This window comes from Myripristis murdjan, chromosome 6 (genome assembly GCF_902150065.1).
Source record: "Myripristis murdjan chromosome 6, fMyrMur1.1, whole genome shotgun sequence".
Taxonomy (NCBI): Eukaryota; Metazoa; Chordata; class Actinopteri; order Holocentriformes; family Holocentridae; genus Myripristis; species Myripristis murdjan.
This window is the reverse complement of record NC_043985.1, coordinates 28,596,697-28,612,806: the sequence shown is the minus strand read 5'-3', so window position 1 is coordinate 28,612,806 and position 16,110 is coordinate 28,596,697. Positions and strand designations below refer to the sequence as shown.

Genomic DNA, 16,110 nt, shown 5'->3' with positions numbered 1-16,110 from the left:
CAGGAGGGATTTCTTATCTAAGATAGCCTCAGTTAAGAGGTCGATGTCCAGCTGTGATCGAGTAATTCAACTTGACTCTTATTTAAGGGGGTGTAGTAACAAAAGTAATGAATTAAGTTGTGATCAGTGACAATGATAGCTCTTTTTCATGGGCTGCAAATTTCATGATAAGTAGGTGATAATTAGCAAATAATGTATTTAAAATTACCTCGAAATGACATCCACAGTACCTCAAAATGTACTGAAACTGAAACTTTTACATGCTGCGTCACCAGACTCACTCCAGATGAATATTTCAAATGCATTAGAGCATACAAAATTAAACCGGGGTTGCCGCTGGTCATGACATTTCTGGAATATCATGAAATTTTTAAAATTCCCATTACATGTGCCATTTGAATGCACCTTCAGTTCTGTGCAGCTCAGTTCTATTGGAGGTCCACAGGAAAACCACAAAAGTAAAATCACATTTGGTCTGCAGCATCATTTGAAATATTCAGAATGAGTCTGGTGGCACAGCAAAAGTTTTGGTTTGTCAACTGAATATGAATTTTGTTATACGACAGGGACGACTCATTCTAGCAGCAACCTGTACAAGCAAAATGAAAAAAGATGCAAGATATTTTCTCGTTTTATTTTCTTACAAGGTACACTTTATATAGGCTTGTAAAGTGCGTAGATTCTCAAACCTTTTGGGAGGAGAGGAGGGGACAGTGTATGGGGAAAAAAACAAATAAACAAACGAAAAAAAAAAAACAATCTGGCTGTACATTCAGATCTTTGAGACGGGGGGGGGGGGGGGGGGGGGGGGATTTGTGCTCTTTGTTTTGTAGGTGAACACTGTGGAGCGGACGTTAGAGGGGTGAGACTCGGGTTAGCACCAGCATCGAGCTTTGGGGGAAATCCTGCAGAATATGAACATGTAAATGAACACACTCACTGTGGAGAGAACGATAATAACGATAATAATAATAGTAATACTAATAATAATAGGCACATTTACCCCAAGTCATTTCAATGCTAATGATTGGCTGCAGTCACACTGAAGACCCAAGGTTTACACATTTGCTGGAGGAACCGCTGCCTATCTACTGCACGTCTTCGTTTAAAGGTGAATTGTCTGGTAGTAACAAAACGAGAGGGGTGGGACGTCCTTGTGCTACTTCTCTTTTCAGGTCATGCTCGTCATATTCTATAAATTACTTTAAATAATAAAATTAATTACAGCATTTTAAACACACATTTACACTCCTCGCCGGCACCTTGTCACGTCTTTCTCTGATTGTGCTGCATGGTGGAAGACAGGCTTGTCTCTGACTTGCTCCCTATGCATCTACATTAAGAAAACCCTGACGACGAATAATAACCCCGCCCCGACCGGTTTTGTCCAGATGAATTGGGGGCCCATTGATTTCCTGCAGTCAGACAACCACTTATTCACCCTCAGTGCTGCACATGATTGTGTGTCATCGTTTACGCTCTGTTATATATTAGAATACACCGAGTTTCCACGTGCTGTTTCGTTAGAAACAGCACCGCTCGCTCCTAGCAGTAAAATAATAAGACGCCGTCTACATACTATATTAAAAACTGGAAGGATCCGCACAATATTTCTTTTTTTTTTTCTTCTTAACTTAGGAGAAGAGCTTGCAACGAACCATAGGGTGGGTACTACTGATTGCAAGGCAGGCAGACAGATGAGCCATGGTGCATCCATAGATTTGACTGTTTGCATATCCACTGATGGGAGGGGTGAGGAGGCAAGACCAGACTAGTGTGTGATTTGAAACTACGTGGTTTAAATAGTCGCTGCTGATCTTTTTTTTTTTTTTTTTTTCCCAGTTCTGGAACCAGCTATTCCACCGGAGAAAAACAAACTTAAAAAAAAAAAGAAGAAATACTGAGAATACTCTATATCATATTTAGGTGTTTTTTTTTCTTTCTATATTACCAAAACGAGGTTTGGAACCAAAGATTTCTGCACGTTAAAAACACATTTTTGTTCCTTTCTGCAGAAACGAAACGAAAAAGTAACATTATGCTGTACAAGCACACAGAGCCGAGATACATCACAGGCAGATCGCGCGTCCGGGAGACAGTCTGCTGTGATCCGCGCTGTATCGGGCGCTGTGTAAGTCCGTTGGCTCAAGAGGATTTGCTGGGGATCCGCGAAGACTTGAGTCGGAGCTGGCTGTAATAGTGCCTGTTTGAGGGAAGCAGAAACAGCCCTGAGGTCCCTCTGCTCTAGTGTTGATTGTACCAGAAATGTCCTCTTGCGTCCCAGCACAGCTCTAGCAATGGATCAAAGTCGTTTGCCTTCTTTCGTGGAATTATTTCTTTAAAAAATCCAGGAGGAAACAAAGCAGGTCAAAGACTGAAGACTGAGAAGGAGAGGAAGCTTATCCAGCACTGATTTCCCATTTTGTTATTGTCTTTGAATGTGAGATCCATGACCACAAGGGCAACACGGGGAGTGTGAATGTCTGGTTTTGTGTTCGGGCCACACGCATCGCGTCTTTCTGAAAGCAATCCGACAGCCTCGCCTCGCTTGTCCACAGAAACACGCATCTATGTGCTGTCAGTACCAGCTTCCTGTGCGCTGAAGTTGTCCGTCAAGTTGGGATTGCTGCCGTTGGGATGCGGGCACTCTGGCTTCTCTCCTGTCACTGCCACCCGGATCACTTTGAGCCAGCGCTGCTTGAGCTCCTCGGACTCGGCGGTGAAGTTGTGGACGGACTTGGACTGGGACAGGCGGAAGCTGGCCGGAGGGTCCGTGGGACGGGGGCTGTCCTCCACGACGTAGCCCAGGAGGGGGATGGTGCACTGGGCCTTCACATCCTGGGAAGAAAAGCATTACCTGAACGAATGCCTACAGTGATACAGTGCTTAGCAAAAAATGTGCAGGAGAGAGGAGCGACTATGACTCAGATCTTTCAGTTCAGGTGAGTCCTGTTTACCTGCGGAGCTCCGTAGAGGTAAAGCACCAGGCACTCTTTCTCAGGGATGACGCACCACACCTTCTGCCAGGGCTTGTTCTTCTCGCAGTACTGCAGGAAGCCGCATATGATGCTGCTGTCTGTGAACTGGGCCGCCTCGATCTGCATGGGACAGGACAGCCACCTCTTTAGAATGAAATCAATAAACTCAATACTCGCTCCACATTAGGAGGTGTGTGAGCGGTGTGGACTGTTTCGTCTCTACATCAGTCTTCACTTCAGTGACACACACCGCATCCCGACTGGAATACGTTTGGTGTGGGAGTGTGTGTCCAAACGTGGTCTCACCTCCAGGATGCCCTTCCTCTTGCCCTCGGCTCTCTCCTCTCCGGTCAGGATGGAGTAGCAGTCTCTGCAGACCTTGTTCATTTTGTTGTTGTCGTACGCCAGCGGCACCTTGTTGTCCGAGCATTTCCAGCAAACCACCTACAAGAAACGGAAAGAGAGCATCTCGGTCACTCCTACCGTCGACATGCGAGTGTGATGCATGTTCAGCTTTTTACTAAAACTGATTTTTGAAACCGAAAGACCTTGAAGCATTGCTGACCTCTGCATGCCTATTTAATTCAAAGTTACACCAGCAGGCAATTTTTTTATGTAAAAATACGACCGTGTTATAAGCCTGAATCACAAAGTGAAGCTTGCAATAGAGAAGAGCATCTCATCCCCAATAGACATGCCAGAGATTCACTTTATTTCCCAAATGAAGTTCTGGTGTGTGGACATTTCTCTGTGAGGATCAAACCTCTGAGCAAACAACAAACCAATCGCTGAAGAGGCAAAGCGGGATGGAATGAGATTAAATCTTTTGCTTTCCTTGTCCCTGTATTATCCCCTTGGTTTAAAGCATCACACACCAGCTGGGATGGTAAACACGAGTGTGTCTGTGAGCCGCTTACTGACATCACGTTACATAACTTCTGGTATTGAAATACATCATTTTGTTTGAGTTAGCTCTCAATATGTGGAGCTGCCAACATGCAAAATTTCAAATGACAATGCATCATATTATTAAATGCTGTTTAAGTGACATTTGTTGACATGGATTCTTCCGCCGCTCTCTTAAACAGTGAGGAGTCCTCCAGCAAACATCCATCCTGGTATTGATTAGCGATAATACAGAGATAATCAGGCTGATCACTTACGTAGCCGCAGGCGCGACAGTGGTGCCTCCGCCTTGTCAGAGCGTTAAACGGCTCTTTGCACTTCATGCACATTGTCACCTCGTTGTCACGGATCCAGCGAGGGGCACGCTTCCCCAGCTCTGCCGTCTATAGAAACACACACACACATATATACATGCAAAACATATTAAACACATTCACACTAAGAAGGTGTGAAGAAGCACTTCACTTGAGGAAATGACACATCTATTAGGACTCGTTTGATCAGCTTAATACGATTTTGGGTGACATTTTATGTTTTTCCTGCTAAAGTGACACTGACCGAGACTTCCTCCACGTCCTTTGATGCAGACTTGAATGTCTCATTTTTTTGCTGGAATATCTCAATTGTCTCCTGGAAAGCCTGAAGGACACACAGACGACAAATCTCACCAAAACCTGCCAACAACAGGACATCACTGAAGAGGAGAAAATTGGTAAATTAAATGAAACTTGTATAGGAGCTACCTTAATCCAGTCTGCCTTGTCTTGCTCTGAGCTGAAAAGTAGAAAAAAAAAACAAAAAAACATTAAAACATATAACTGTGCAAACATTTATTGTTAAGTTTGGTTGCTCATTTTAATTTTTTTTTTTTTTTTTTTCCCCACAGACACTTTTTAAAGAATGCCAACATAGCAGTTAGCTGTGGTCCCAGTGTTTTTAGAGATGTAAAGCATTAAGACTTTCTATAGGTTCGGAGGTTGGGTGTGAGTTATTTTAAGAGTGCAAAACCATGAACTTTGAGCCATAAGTGAAATTATATAGGCTGCAAATTACAGATCAACTTGGGAGGGGCTGACGCTGAACTTTTTGGGCACATTTATATAGGCCTTGCAATAAAATTTCTACATTTATCAAGAAAGTAGTGACATTAAGGCTAGATTTTTCTTTTAATTACTTGCAGTAGTTTGTGGGATGTGTGTGTGTGTGTGTGAGAGAGATGTACCTGGCCTGTAACTCCAGTATCCTCTCCTTTCCCGACACCTGGAAGGTGTGAGGGTAATCCTCGTTGGTTGTTGCCAGGACCTTCATGCCGTCGATGCCGATGCGCGTCCTCACCGTGTATTTGGGCCCCCCCAGGCTGAACTTGGGCACGCAGTACAACAGCATGTTGTTAAACTGGCACAGAGGAGAAGGAGACGCTGTTAGAAAAATGTGCGGTACATGAAGCAGACCGATCCAAAAAAGAAGACACGGCTGAAAAGAGTCAGAAAGACAGGAGTCGACTGCAAGGTGTTGTTTACCTTAATTCTAAAATTAACGCCAAAACAACGATTCCAACCACAGCTCTACTCTAAGGAGAAACTCAAGAAGGCGTATGCTTTTATCAGTGACCTTGCACATATTCCTCATGAGGCTTCTGATCTGATGATGCCTTCGGGTGCACTTGCAAAACCGAGAGAGGAAAGTTTGGTGTTATTCCATATTAAACTAATAAATACAGTAAAAATAAAAGGGATGGCCACGCTCACTTTCTACATGTATATAAATGAACAATGTGCATGCACTTATTGTCTCAGCACAACTGCACGCTCTTATTTTGAAGTGGACCAGTGTGCAGCGATTACTAAAACTGGACAGGTGAATCTTTTTTGCACAATTTAAATTACTTGCAATGGGATTAGATTTTTTTTTTTTTTTTAATATTTTATTTAACTGTTATTGTTATAGATTAGTATTCTGTCTCACCTGGTACCTTTTTTATTGCATTATATTGTTTTTATTACATTATTATTACATGCCATTATTACTTTGGTAGTATGTTCTGCTCTGTGTCTCCAGGGCGTCCTTGAAAAAGACCATCCCTAATTAAATGTCTGAATGAATGAATGAATGAGTAAATGATAAAAAAAGAAAAAATCAGTTTTGCCCGCTTTTTTACACTAAAAAAAAATGTCCCTGTGTCTTATTGTGGTATAATGTCAGCTAAGCTGTTTTTTTCTTTTTATCTCCTCTCTGTATTGTGTATGATATTGTATGTTGTCTCCCTCTTTGTTTTCTACAAATCACTTGTTTTTGACCTGCCCTATGAGGGATAAATAAATGAGTATTGAACTGAATTACAAAATAAAAGTAGTGTTCCTCCAATATGGCTCATCCACTGACTCTTGATTTAGTTCAAGTTTGTGAGATTGTTTTTTTCCCAACAGGTGGCACTCTTAAACAATGCGAGCGTCTTGAATTACACAGAAGGGAGACATTCAGCCTCGAGCTAATATGAAACAGCCAGAACATAATTACATCATCTGGCAATATCTGTAATTGAGAGACTTGCTCATGTGCCCCCGATGTCTCCTCACACACAGGTGATCCTGCCATGTAATGAGCCGCTGATTCAATTGACTTGTGCAGATGGAGTCTCAGTGCAATATATTTCCCTGCAGTGTGAGGGAAGATGGAGGGTGGGTGTTTTTTTTTCTGCGCTCCGCCGTGGCTCTCACCAGGAAGAGGTATCTCTCCATGGCCGAGGTGTTTCTGGCGGCCAGCTTCAGGATGTGGCCCTCCTTGATGAACTCGTTGGAGGCGTTGACGATGTCCTCCTCCTCCCCCAGCATCTCGTAGATCTCCAGCAACTTCTTCAGGTTCTCCTAAACGGCGATGACGGGACATGTTATCTCAGCGGGACGTGAAACTGGATTGCAAACTGGCTGTATGAGTATTTTCGCTTACTTACCGTCTTTCGAATGGCGCTGTTGGAGTGCGTGGCAGCCGTGGCGATAATATCTAATGATTCTGGGCAAACATAAAGACAGCTGATTAGTCACCATTACATCTGACAAAATAAACAGTATCCCACTGGAATATCTGTCATAAATGTACCCTTAAACTATTACACCATTCACTCTTGGATAGCCTTTTTCTGCACTTGTACTTTGAGTATTTCTTAAAGTCAGACGTTTTTTCTGCTGATGTATTTCACCACATCCATGAAGGAAAACAGCTCTTGTCTGCTTCTATCAGACAAGCATCAGCAACTAAACTAATGAAACTAAAAAAAAAAAAAAAAAAAAAAAAAAAAAACTGTGGAGGGAGAAGAGGAATTGACCTTAAATTTGTTTGGGACTTTTATTTTGTAATTTCCGCCTGCTCCAATTCAGTGAATCTTATCTGAACTTTGTGCTTCCATCCTCCTTGGAAGACTCACAGTTCTCTTTTCTAAAAAGTTAAGTTTTGCTCTGACTACACGTTAAATCGGCTACTTGGATGAAATCAATTACATTTACTCATGTTACTATTATTTTGTAACCATTTTCTGCACGTGTACTTGAGTATTTCTTGAAGACAGTAATTTCACTTAAGTATTTTCTGCTGAAGAATTGCACTTCACCACGTTAACTCACATTCACTACAGACGGATGTAAACTAACAAACTACCAAAGAGGAACCTGTCTTAATTTTTTTTTTTTGTGACTTTTATTTTGGAAGTTTCACCTGCTCCAGTTAAAAGAATCTCATTTGAACTTTGTGCTTCCATCCTTTCAGAATTACAATGATCACATGTAACACAGTTCTCTTTTGTAAAGAGTGAAGTTTTGCTCTGATTACAAGTTAAATCGGCTACTTTTGACTTTTACTTTTACTTAGATTTTCCACACTAGACCTACTTGTGTAAACTATTAGCAATGCCCGAGTGGGATTTTTCCATCTCTGGGTTTTTGTACTCACTTTCTGCGTCTCGCCGGTCGGGGTCATCCTGAGGCAGCTTCTTCAGATAGTCTTTGAGCAGCATCTCGTAGCGAGGGATCCTCTGCACCGGCTCCAACATGTGGTGCTGCAGCGTCAGGCAGCCACACACCTCCTTACTCTGCGCAGCAACAGCCATGAAGCTCAAAGTCAGTTTTGCAATTTACCCTCACACCACAGTGTAATACTTTAATGTGACAGAAATTCGCTTTTGACGAGACAGCGTCATTCCTTTTCATGTCCTCTCTGCATGTCAAGCAGGACCGGGGGTGTGGCTCTCAGTACCTGGATCTCCTGGATGATGGCTTTGAACTGAGGCGAGCGGTCGGTCCACTGCTTCAGCAGCTCCATGGCCTTGTCGAAGTTCTTCACATACTCGGCGTACATCTTCAGGAAGGGCGTGAGCTTCTGCAGGATGTCTCCGATGCGAGGTGTGGACTCCCTGCAGGGAGACAGGAAGGAGGGAGGGGCACCAGTCACACAAAACTGAGAGTACGGGGCCCCTCGCTTCGGGAATTCAAGAGTGAATCTGTCATGAGAGCGTCACGTGACTTTGTGGCGTTTTACTGTAAGTTCTTGGCCACAAGTTTCCTGTGTCATTATGAACTGTCAAAATTTTATTTCGAGAGGAAACTGGCCAGAGGTATCTCTGCATGAACTGCATTTGACATATAAAGAATGCTTTCTGTAGCTTGGTTTTACAATCGTTGCACTTGTGCATATAATACTTGGTTTTTTTTTTGTTTTTTTTTACATCGAGCAATGATATGAAGGGAATTTCGGTATGAGAATGACCACAAAATTAGTTCACTATGTATTTGCTAAGACTTATTGCAGCTCACCATTCTCCCATGCGTTTCTCCAGGTCTGGGAGCAGGAACTGGCAGTGAAAGGTGTGAATGGAGGAGATGTTGGAGAAGATGTTCTTCACGACTTCCACAGGGAACGTCCCTTTACCTGCCTCCTCCATCAGCTTGGCACAGAACACCTGGATAATGAGACACAATACAGAAAGTGGTGTTTGAATTGAGACTTACACCAATGAGTGAGTCTGAGGGTATGGTTTTAAAGTCATCAAATGTACATTAAATAAGCATTATGCCCACTATCCCAAAGCTTTGAGATTAACCGGAGTTCCTCACCTGGTCCAGCAGGTTGAGCCGTGCGACATAGGCCTTCTCCGTCTGCAAGAGCTCACTGGCGATCTTAAACAGCTTCTGCTCATTCGTCTCCTGGGAAAACAGTACATAAGGTAAATCAGTGTATTCGGCGCCACCCTGCACAGTTTCTAATCATTACCGAATCAGTCGTGTGTGAAAGTGATCTTATTTTATCGTGCGAGGATGTCAGCAGCACGGCCGTTTGTCCATGATGACGTTTCACTAATGATGAATAATTGATATGCAACAGAGGTCGTCTTACAAAAGAAAAGATAAAGGAAAAGCAGGCGAGCTAAAGAAAAGCGAAGGCAAAAATGAATTTCTCAAACGTAAGACAGGTGTGTGAACCCGATAAAAATCAGAAAAGGTAAAATGAAAAAAGGTGCACATACATCGATGCGCTCAAGCTCGCACACTGACGACATCTTCAGGCCAACGTGTTTATTTGTTCGCCCAGCTGTGACTAAATCGGTTTTGTCTTTTCGACTGAAAGGAGAACACACTGTATGAAATCCAGGGTAGGGCTTGGTGTAAAATACAGCACAGGAGCAGAAGACTAATGGGACACGGAGTCTGCGGGTCACATCCTGGTCAGTATCCCCTCCCACATCGTGTTCCTCCGAAACAGCAGGTTTACAGGCCTGCAACTTCTTGTTTGTTTGGAGTCACTGGTTTCAGAAGTGAAACAAGCGCAAAGAAAAACTCACTACTTTCAAAGCTACTACCCAACAGAGAACAGCTTGATTTTTTCTTCTTCTTCTTTTTTTTTTTAGAATCACATGTTGCATTTCCTGCATTTCAATGAGAAAAGGTTTAGAACATTTCATTTTATATTGCGCTGTATGGCTCTGTGTTGTCGTTACATCGCATATATGCATATATGCATGTGTGCATATATGTGTGTGTGTGTGTGTGTGTGGGAGGTATTAGCAGTGGTCTGATGTTGGACTATGTGACTACACTGGCTGTGCTGTAGTGTAGACAGGCCTCTCGGAACAGGAAATGAAAAGGTGGAAGAGGGGAAATGAGACTAAATCAACCCAAAGGCAAACGGACAGTGTGTTTGAGCTGTGTGTGTGTGTGTGTGTGTGTGTGTGTGAGATGATTAACGTCACGAGTCAAACACACAGATCTCTCCACCTTCGGTTCACACAAGCACGCTGGTATGATGAAGTTTGGGTTTGAGTCGCATGCGAGACAATTTGCTGACAGAATCGCCATGGCAGCAGAATATTTCACGCTTTGCATAACCGCAGCCAAACAACAGCTCCATTCTCCCGGTGGCCAGGCTTGTGTGCCTTTGAGAGCCACTCGCTCTCCGTGCAAGGCCCTCACTTTTCCGCATTATTCGGAAAACAACCCTGCGTCTCCGGTGGGTTTATCGAAGACATGACCTTTTCTGAAGTCATTATTTTTTTTTATCCATGTTTCTCGAATTTGTCTTGAATAATTTGCCTCCCCTGTTTGGTGCGATACAGTAGTTCCAATTTGGAGGCGGAAAAATTTTTCAGCAGCAGACGGCACCCGCTCCCCTCATTTAAATGCGGCGTCCTTGCTGAGTGGAGGCACCGAGGAAAGTCGACTGCACTGCTGCAAACCTGGCTGGACTGCAAGGATTGAAACAGTTGTCAAGGTGTACGTGCCAAGCAAAGCCGCGAGCAGCTGCAGTGTGTGTTAACTGAGGATAAGCTGAGACTGAAAAATAAATGTATCTTTCAAAATGCAAGGCGCTTCAACAAATCCAAATTTCAGCTCCATCTTCTTTAGCGGCCTCAGTCAAATATCTTGATCGAGGCGTAGAATATAAGAGGTAAGAAAGAGGTGATGGCGAAAATACAGGGTGACACAAAAAAAACGGGAACGTTTTAACAATCCAATAAAACCAAGAGTGATGGAAGAAAAATATTTTATTCATAGTAATTGAAACCTGAAAACATGCCATTTAAGAAACAATGATGGAATTTTCATTTTTTAAAAATTGTGCTGCCAGTTGCTCATGTCTGCCAATACGCACTTCAGAAATTCCCGTTTTTTTGGGTCACCCTGTATAACATACAGTAGATTTGACTTGTTTAGCACATGCAAAGTCCAAAAAAAAAAAAAAAAAAAAGAAGTCAGAGCTAAGTATCAGAGCTAAGTTTCGGCTCGATGTGTGTCTTTCTCAGATCAACACAGCCAGGAAACATTTTTGAGAACAGGTGCGGCCATCTGACCATGAAGCCTCGAGCTCGACTGATATCGCAAATTAGCACCGTTTTGACGCCATCTCCGGCTCTCTCTCTCATGCCACTTAGATATGCGGTCGTTTGAGCGCCGAGAGGCCTGAGAGTGATCTGAACTCCAGATATTTATATGCCGGCAGACAACAGCGGGCACCGCAGCCTCTCCCCTGGGGGTCACTGAGGCACGAACTCAGCTGCTGGAGCGTTCCGACATCTGCTCGGCCTTCACGGAAAATAACCCCCCCCCTCCACTGAGCACTACATCAGATCACAGAGGCCCCAGCTCACACACACACACACACACTTTGCATGTAACCCTATCCTTACAGTGTTAGAGGAACCCAAGGCTGAACGAGCTCGGAGAAGATCTCCATTCGGCCGTCGTGCACACACAAGAAGAAGGAGAGGAAGGAGGGATTGTTTGTTGACCGAGGCATTGTTGTTTCTCTGCTCAGGGGATTAAGTTTGTCTGTCCGAGTTGTGCAGCGGAGTCGGAGCAATGAGACTGCAGATACCACGGCTCTGCAGGCCATAAATATCTGACACAGGGGATATAAATACACTTGGCACTGGGGTGCGAGGGGGGAGAAGAAAACAAACAGACCAGCTCTTTAATTGTTGGGGAATTTTCTGGCCTTTTGCAGAGAAACACACTCATAGTGCAGACCCACAGCCTGCAGCTGCACAACCTAAGACTGGGCAAAAAACAAAAAAACAACAGATTTTCTGATTAATCACAGTCTTAAATTGAATGATCCGAAAAAAAAGATTCTTAAAATCCCGACGCTGTTCTGTTCATCTGTCCGCTTTGCCGGTGGTTGTGTGAACATTTCTGCTAAATGTTATTTGCGGCGCGGCTCCCGTCTGCTGAACGACAGGCCTGCGGAAACTCAGTTACACCAAATTACATGTTTTGGAGGGAATGAATGAACAATGGTGGGAGCTCCTCCTCTGAAGCCAGACAGGGCTACAGAGCCTAAAGGCAGATGTCCTGATGCATTTTGGAATTGAAAAATCTCGATGGCAAAGCTACGTTTATGCTGCAACATGAGGATTGTAAATAAACTATCCTGGACTGAATCGATGTGAAATCGAATTGAAATCGGTTTCAAATTGAATCAGGACCTCATGAGCTGCAATCGGAGCAGGAAATCAGTGCCCAGCCCTTGCGCAACATATGCAAAACCTAACCCACACACATGCAGATGCAATACTGTACCTTATGCTCTGCGCTCCCTTCTTCTTTCCTGTCTTCACTCTGCGTCTCCGCTTTAGTCCCACTGTCCTCATTCTCCGTGTGGGTTTCTGTATCAGTCCTGTCTGTGTGTGGAGGTGAGTGATCACCGCTCTGCTCGGCGCTCCCGTCCCCGTCCCCCATATCTCCATTCACCAGCCCCGCAGTCTCTATCCTTACACTCCCATTGTCCTCCTGTTTTGTCTCCTTCTCGTTTTCCTTGTCTTGCTCCCGGTCCATCTGGGCTAGCACCCCGTTGGCTGCCAGTTTGTGGGCATCCCGCGGCGTGCCCGGCACGGACGCCGAGCCCTGCCCGGCTGCAGAGTGGCTGTCGGGTATCCTGTTGGCCTCGGCCTGCCTCTGGTGGGCGCGGTGAGCCGGGCTGCAGTTGGCCGACTTGCTGATCTGCTTGAGCGGCGAGCCGTCTCTGCTGTTCTCTGTGTTGCTGCGGGATCGGAGGAAGAGACAAAGGAGGAAGTCGGTCAGCACAATAAAAAGAAGTTAAATAACAGCCTACCAGAAAAGAGTAAGGAGGAAATGAGGATTACAAAAAAAAAACAAAAAAAAAACAAAACAAGAAAAGGTGGAGGGGAAAGAGTGCAGGCGTCTGCCCAGCGCCTGTTCTAACTAGCAGGCTGAAGAAGGGAGTGTGGGGAGTGACAGCGAGCGGAGAGCTATCACACGTGTGTGTGAGGGAGTTAAAAATAAAACTGTGGAGATGCACAAACTTCCTTCTGTCTTGCGGGGCTGCAGAGAGCCGAGATAATGCAGCGGAAGAGTGCGAGCGTGGGGCAGAGGAGGAATGGAAAAGGAGGAGGAGGAGGAGGAGGACAGGTACAACTCAACTCCCCAGAGACACCCTGCTGCCCTACTTCTACACACACACACACCCCCCCCCCCACACACACACACACACACACACACAGAATCCATATTGTACACGGTGCTGCAAGATCCCTCTTTCTCTTTCATCCTTTTGCTTAAGCCTAAAACAAACAAAATGGAAATGGAAAAACAATTTGCACAAGAAGATTTGAAATACAGCACAGAGTTGGAAGCCACACACACACACACACACACACACACACACACAATAAGCATTCAGTAGCACCACATCCTGTGCTGGCAGTGTGTCCAGCTGCTTCCCTGTCTGTGACCCGGCGGGTCTGCTCTGTACATCGGACCAGGCTCCTCCTCCGCTGCAGCTTCCGATGTTACGCCGAGCGGTAACCTAGTTATCTCCTCTCATTTTTCATGTTCCTGCTGAGGCTTCGATGCTTTTTTCACGGGGCGAGCCGCAAGTCAGATGGTGGGAAACATTTCCACCACAGAGAGCATCAACATAAAACTACGGCAAAAACCACAACATGCACCAGAGACAGGGCCTACCTGTGATCAAACTGTTTACTGTAAAACAGCTCAGGGACAAACATCCTACGCGCTGTAAGTTGCATTGAATGTCACTTGTCCGGTAGAAACAGGAAGTAGGTATAAATAGAGGAACAACAGCAGGCTGGTGAAACACTACAGATGAATCACTTGTGGGCTGTAGGCCACTAGGTGCCTTTCTTACTTATCAGAGGCAGACAGTGCTGCTCCAGTTGGCTGGCCGGAGATATCAGAGTGTGTCCGATGTTATCAGCAGAGATCCAGAAAACACCTCACACACAAGCATTTGGGAGTTTACTTTTATCCAGATGCACGCAGCAGTTCCTCTTTGCATCTAAATAAAGCAAACGGTGGCCCTGTAAGTGTCCCAGCACATGACAGCGTTTTAAAAACAGCCTCAACCAGACGAGTGCCGCATTAAAAACAGCTTCACGTGCCATGTGGCTGCCTAAGTTGCTTTGAGGCAGACGGCGGCATGTGAACCAGATTAGTACATTAGTAGGCTAATTCTGCTCTCGGAGGCTGCCGGCCTTTCCCCGGCGTCCCGGAGGCCACTAGAGGGCTAATCGTCGCGGCCCCCCACGGGGTCTGAATGAAAAGGATCTACTCGACCTGGTTCCATGTGGCGGGCCTCCAAAATGTGACGCCGCGCGAGGAAAGACCGCGCCGAGGCCGGGAGACGAGGTGATGTTGGATTCGGTTACATTTTTTTCACGACATGACAATGACAAGACAGAGCCGGTTATGCCACCGTGATGTCTCCTGATTTAAGTTCTGAGGAACAAGAGGCGACAGATTGAAAAAAAAAATGGAGTGAATTTCTCCCTTAATGCAGTTCGTGATGGGCCACTGCTGCTCGCTGAATGGTTTTGGACTGTGCTGTATGAGCGTTTTGGGACAAGGGGACCATTGTTTGCGCCCCTCACCACCACCGACAGACCTCCCTCTCATAGGAAAAAGCTTCAACTACAATCAGCACTTGGGACTTGCAACCAAACAAGACATAACACTCAAAAAAGACACTAATTATAAAAGTGAAATAAGATAAGCGAAGTTTGCAAAAAGCATCTAAGCCTTAAAGAAAGTTAATCTCTTCACGCAAATGAAACAACTCCAGATATCAGAGTGGAAATCCTCACAAAGCCACAGTCAGCTGTGTGTTTTAAATCTTCACGTAACCACAAAGCAAAGAGATCAGCGAGAGCAGAGAGATAAGACACTGAAGACGAGAGGAGAGCTGGCTGACAGGATCCTACCTCATTCTCCCGGGTTTCATCTCACAGCAGTGAGTTCTCCTGTCCCACAACTGAATGAGGAGCTGTGTTTCCCCTCGCCTGTACAAATCTCCTTTCATCCCCTCGCTAACGCTTGGCTTGTGAAGCACAGGCTAATCTCCCCCCTTCGCTCTGCCTATGGCTGTCGTCTGAACTCGTCTCAATGAGTCAGGCCGAAACAGAGAGACTTAAATCGAGGACTTCTGCTTTTCATCCTTGATATAGTAGCAGGAGATGTTGGGAAAGACAAAACGTTTTTCCATTTCTGCACGGCGGAGTGAGACGTCACTCTGATTGCCACAGCCCGAATGTGGCCGCTGCATTACAAAAGCCATTAAGTGACGTCGAGTGGAATTATTCGACCTGAACTATCTCTCTTTGCAAAAACCGGTCACACAGCAGGAGATAATGCGGGTCTGTTTTGAGTCAGCAAAAGCGGCATTGAAGAACCACTTGTTCTGAATAATAGAAGAGAGCAATTCCTCACATATTCAAATTTACACGAAACCGCACATCCCTTATCCCCTCGACTCCTCTTTATTACTTTCCACTCATTTTCTTGCGACTTTGTGCACCTCCATCAAGGCAGCGATGGGACGGGCGCCCGTAATAACACCACATGCCGCAGGTAAAATGAGAAAGGCCCTACCTGTTCTCCTCAAAGCGGCTGATGAGGTCTGAGACTTTGGAGTGTTTCTCCCTGGGCCGCTCTCTGCTCAGAGCCCCTCTTCCTCCTCCTCCTCCTCCTCCTCCTCCTCCTCCGCCCCCCTCCTCCATGCTCGATTTAAACGCCGGTCTCTGGATGCGGCCCAGTGGGGAGGAGAGCTCCGTCACCGGGCTCTGGAGGTGCGCTGGCTTCGGAGGCACTGGAGAGAAGATGTCAGAGAATGAATCGATGCACAGAAGGAGGCGTCTTTAAAATCCTTGTGATTTTACAGATCTCTGTGATTTTTTTTCTTCCACCACCACAGTTTCTACACAGAGGCT

At 45.2% G+C, this 16,110-nt stretch overlaps 1 protein-coding gene across 5 annotated transcripts in view; it reads right to left on the bottom strand.

Annotated features, from left to right (window-relative positions):
- Window positions 1-613: 613 nt before the first annotated feature.
- The window catches only part of fgd4a (FYVE, RhoGEF and PH domain containing 4a), a 66,614-nt gene continuing 51,117 nt past the window's right edge, over window positions 614-16,110 (bottom strand). For 4 of the 5 annotated variants that reach the window (XM_030053762.1, XM_030053763.1, XM_030053764.1 and 1 more), the window contains 15 exons: window positions 15,773-15,989; window positions 12,446-12,905; window positions 8,987-9,076; window positions 8,687-8,832; window positions 8,130-8,286; window positions 7,827-7,965; window positions 6,835-6,893; window positions 6,602-6,748; window positions 5,107-5,279; window positions 4,628-4,658; window positions 4,443-4,523; window positions 4,142-4,267; window positions 3,285-3,422; window positions 2,958-3,098; window positions 614-2,838 (listed from right to left, as the gene is read on the bottom strand). In XM_030053762.1, coding sequence (XP_029909622.1) covers window positions 2,569-2,838; window positions 2,958-3,098; window positions 3,285-3,422; window positions 4,142-4,267; window positions 4,443-4,523; window positions 4,628-4,658; window positions 5,107-5,279; window positions 6,602-6,748; window positions 6,835-6,893; window positions 7,827-7,965; window positions 8,130-8,286; window positions 8,687-8,832; window positions 8,987-9,076; window positions 12,446-12,905; window positions 15,773-15,989 — 2,375 coding nt within the window. In that variant the 3' untranslated portion in view covers window positions 614-2,568. Of the gene's footprint in view, window positions 2,839-2,957; window positions 3,099-3,284; window positions 3,423-4,141; window positions 4,268-4,442; window positions 4,524-4,627; window positions 4,659-5,106; window positions 5,280-6,601; window positions 6,749-6,834; window positions 6,894-7,826; window positions 7,966-8,129; window positions 8,287-8,686; window positions 8,833-8,986; window positions 9,077-12,445; window positions 12,906-15,105; window positions 15,197-15,772; window positions 15,990-16,110 lie in introns of those variants that run through there. The other variant, XM_030053765.1, reaches the window with a different exon arrangement.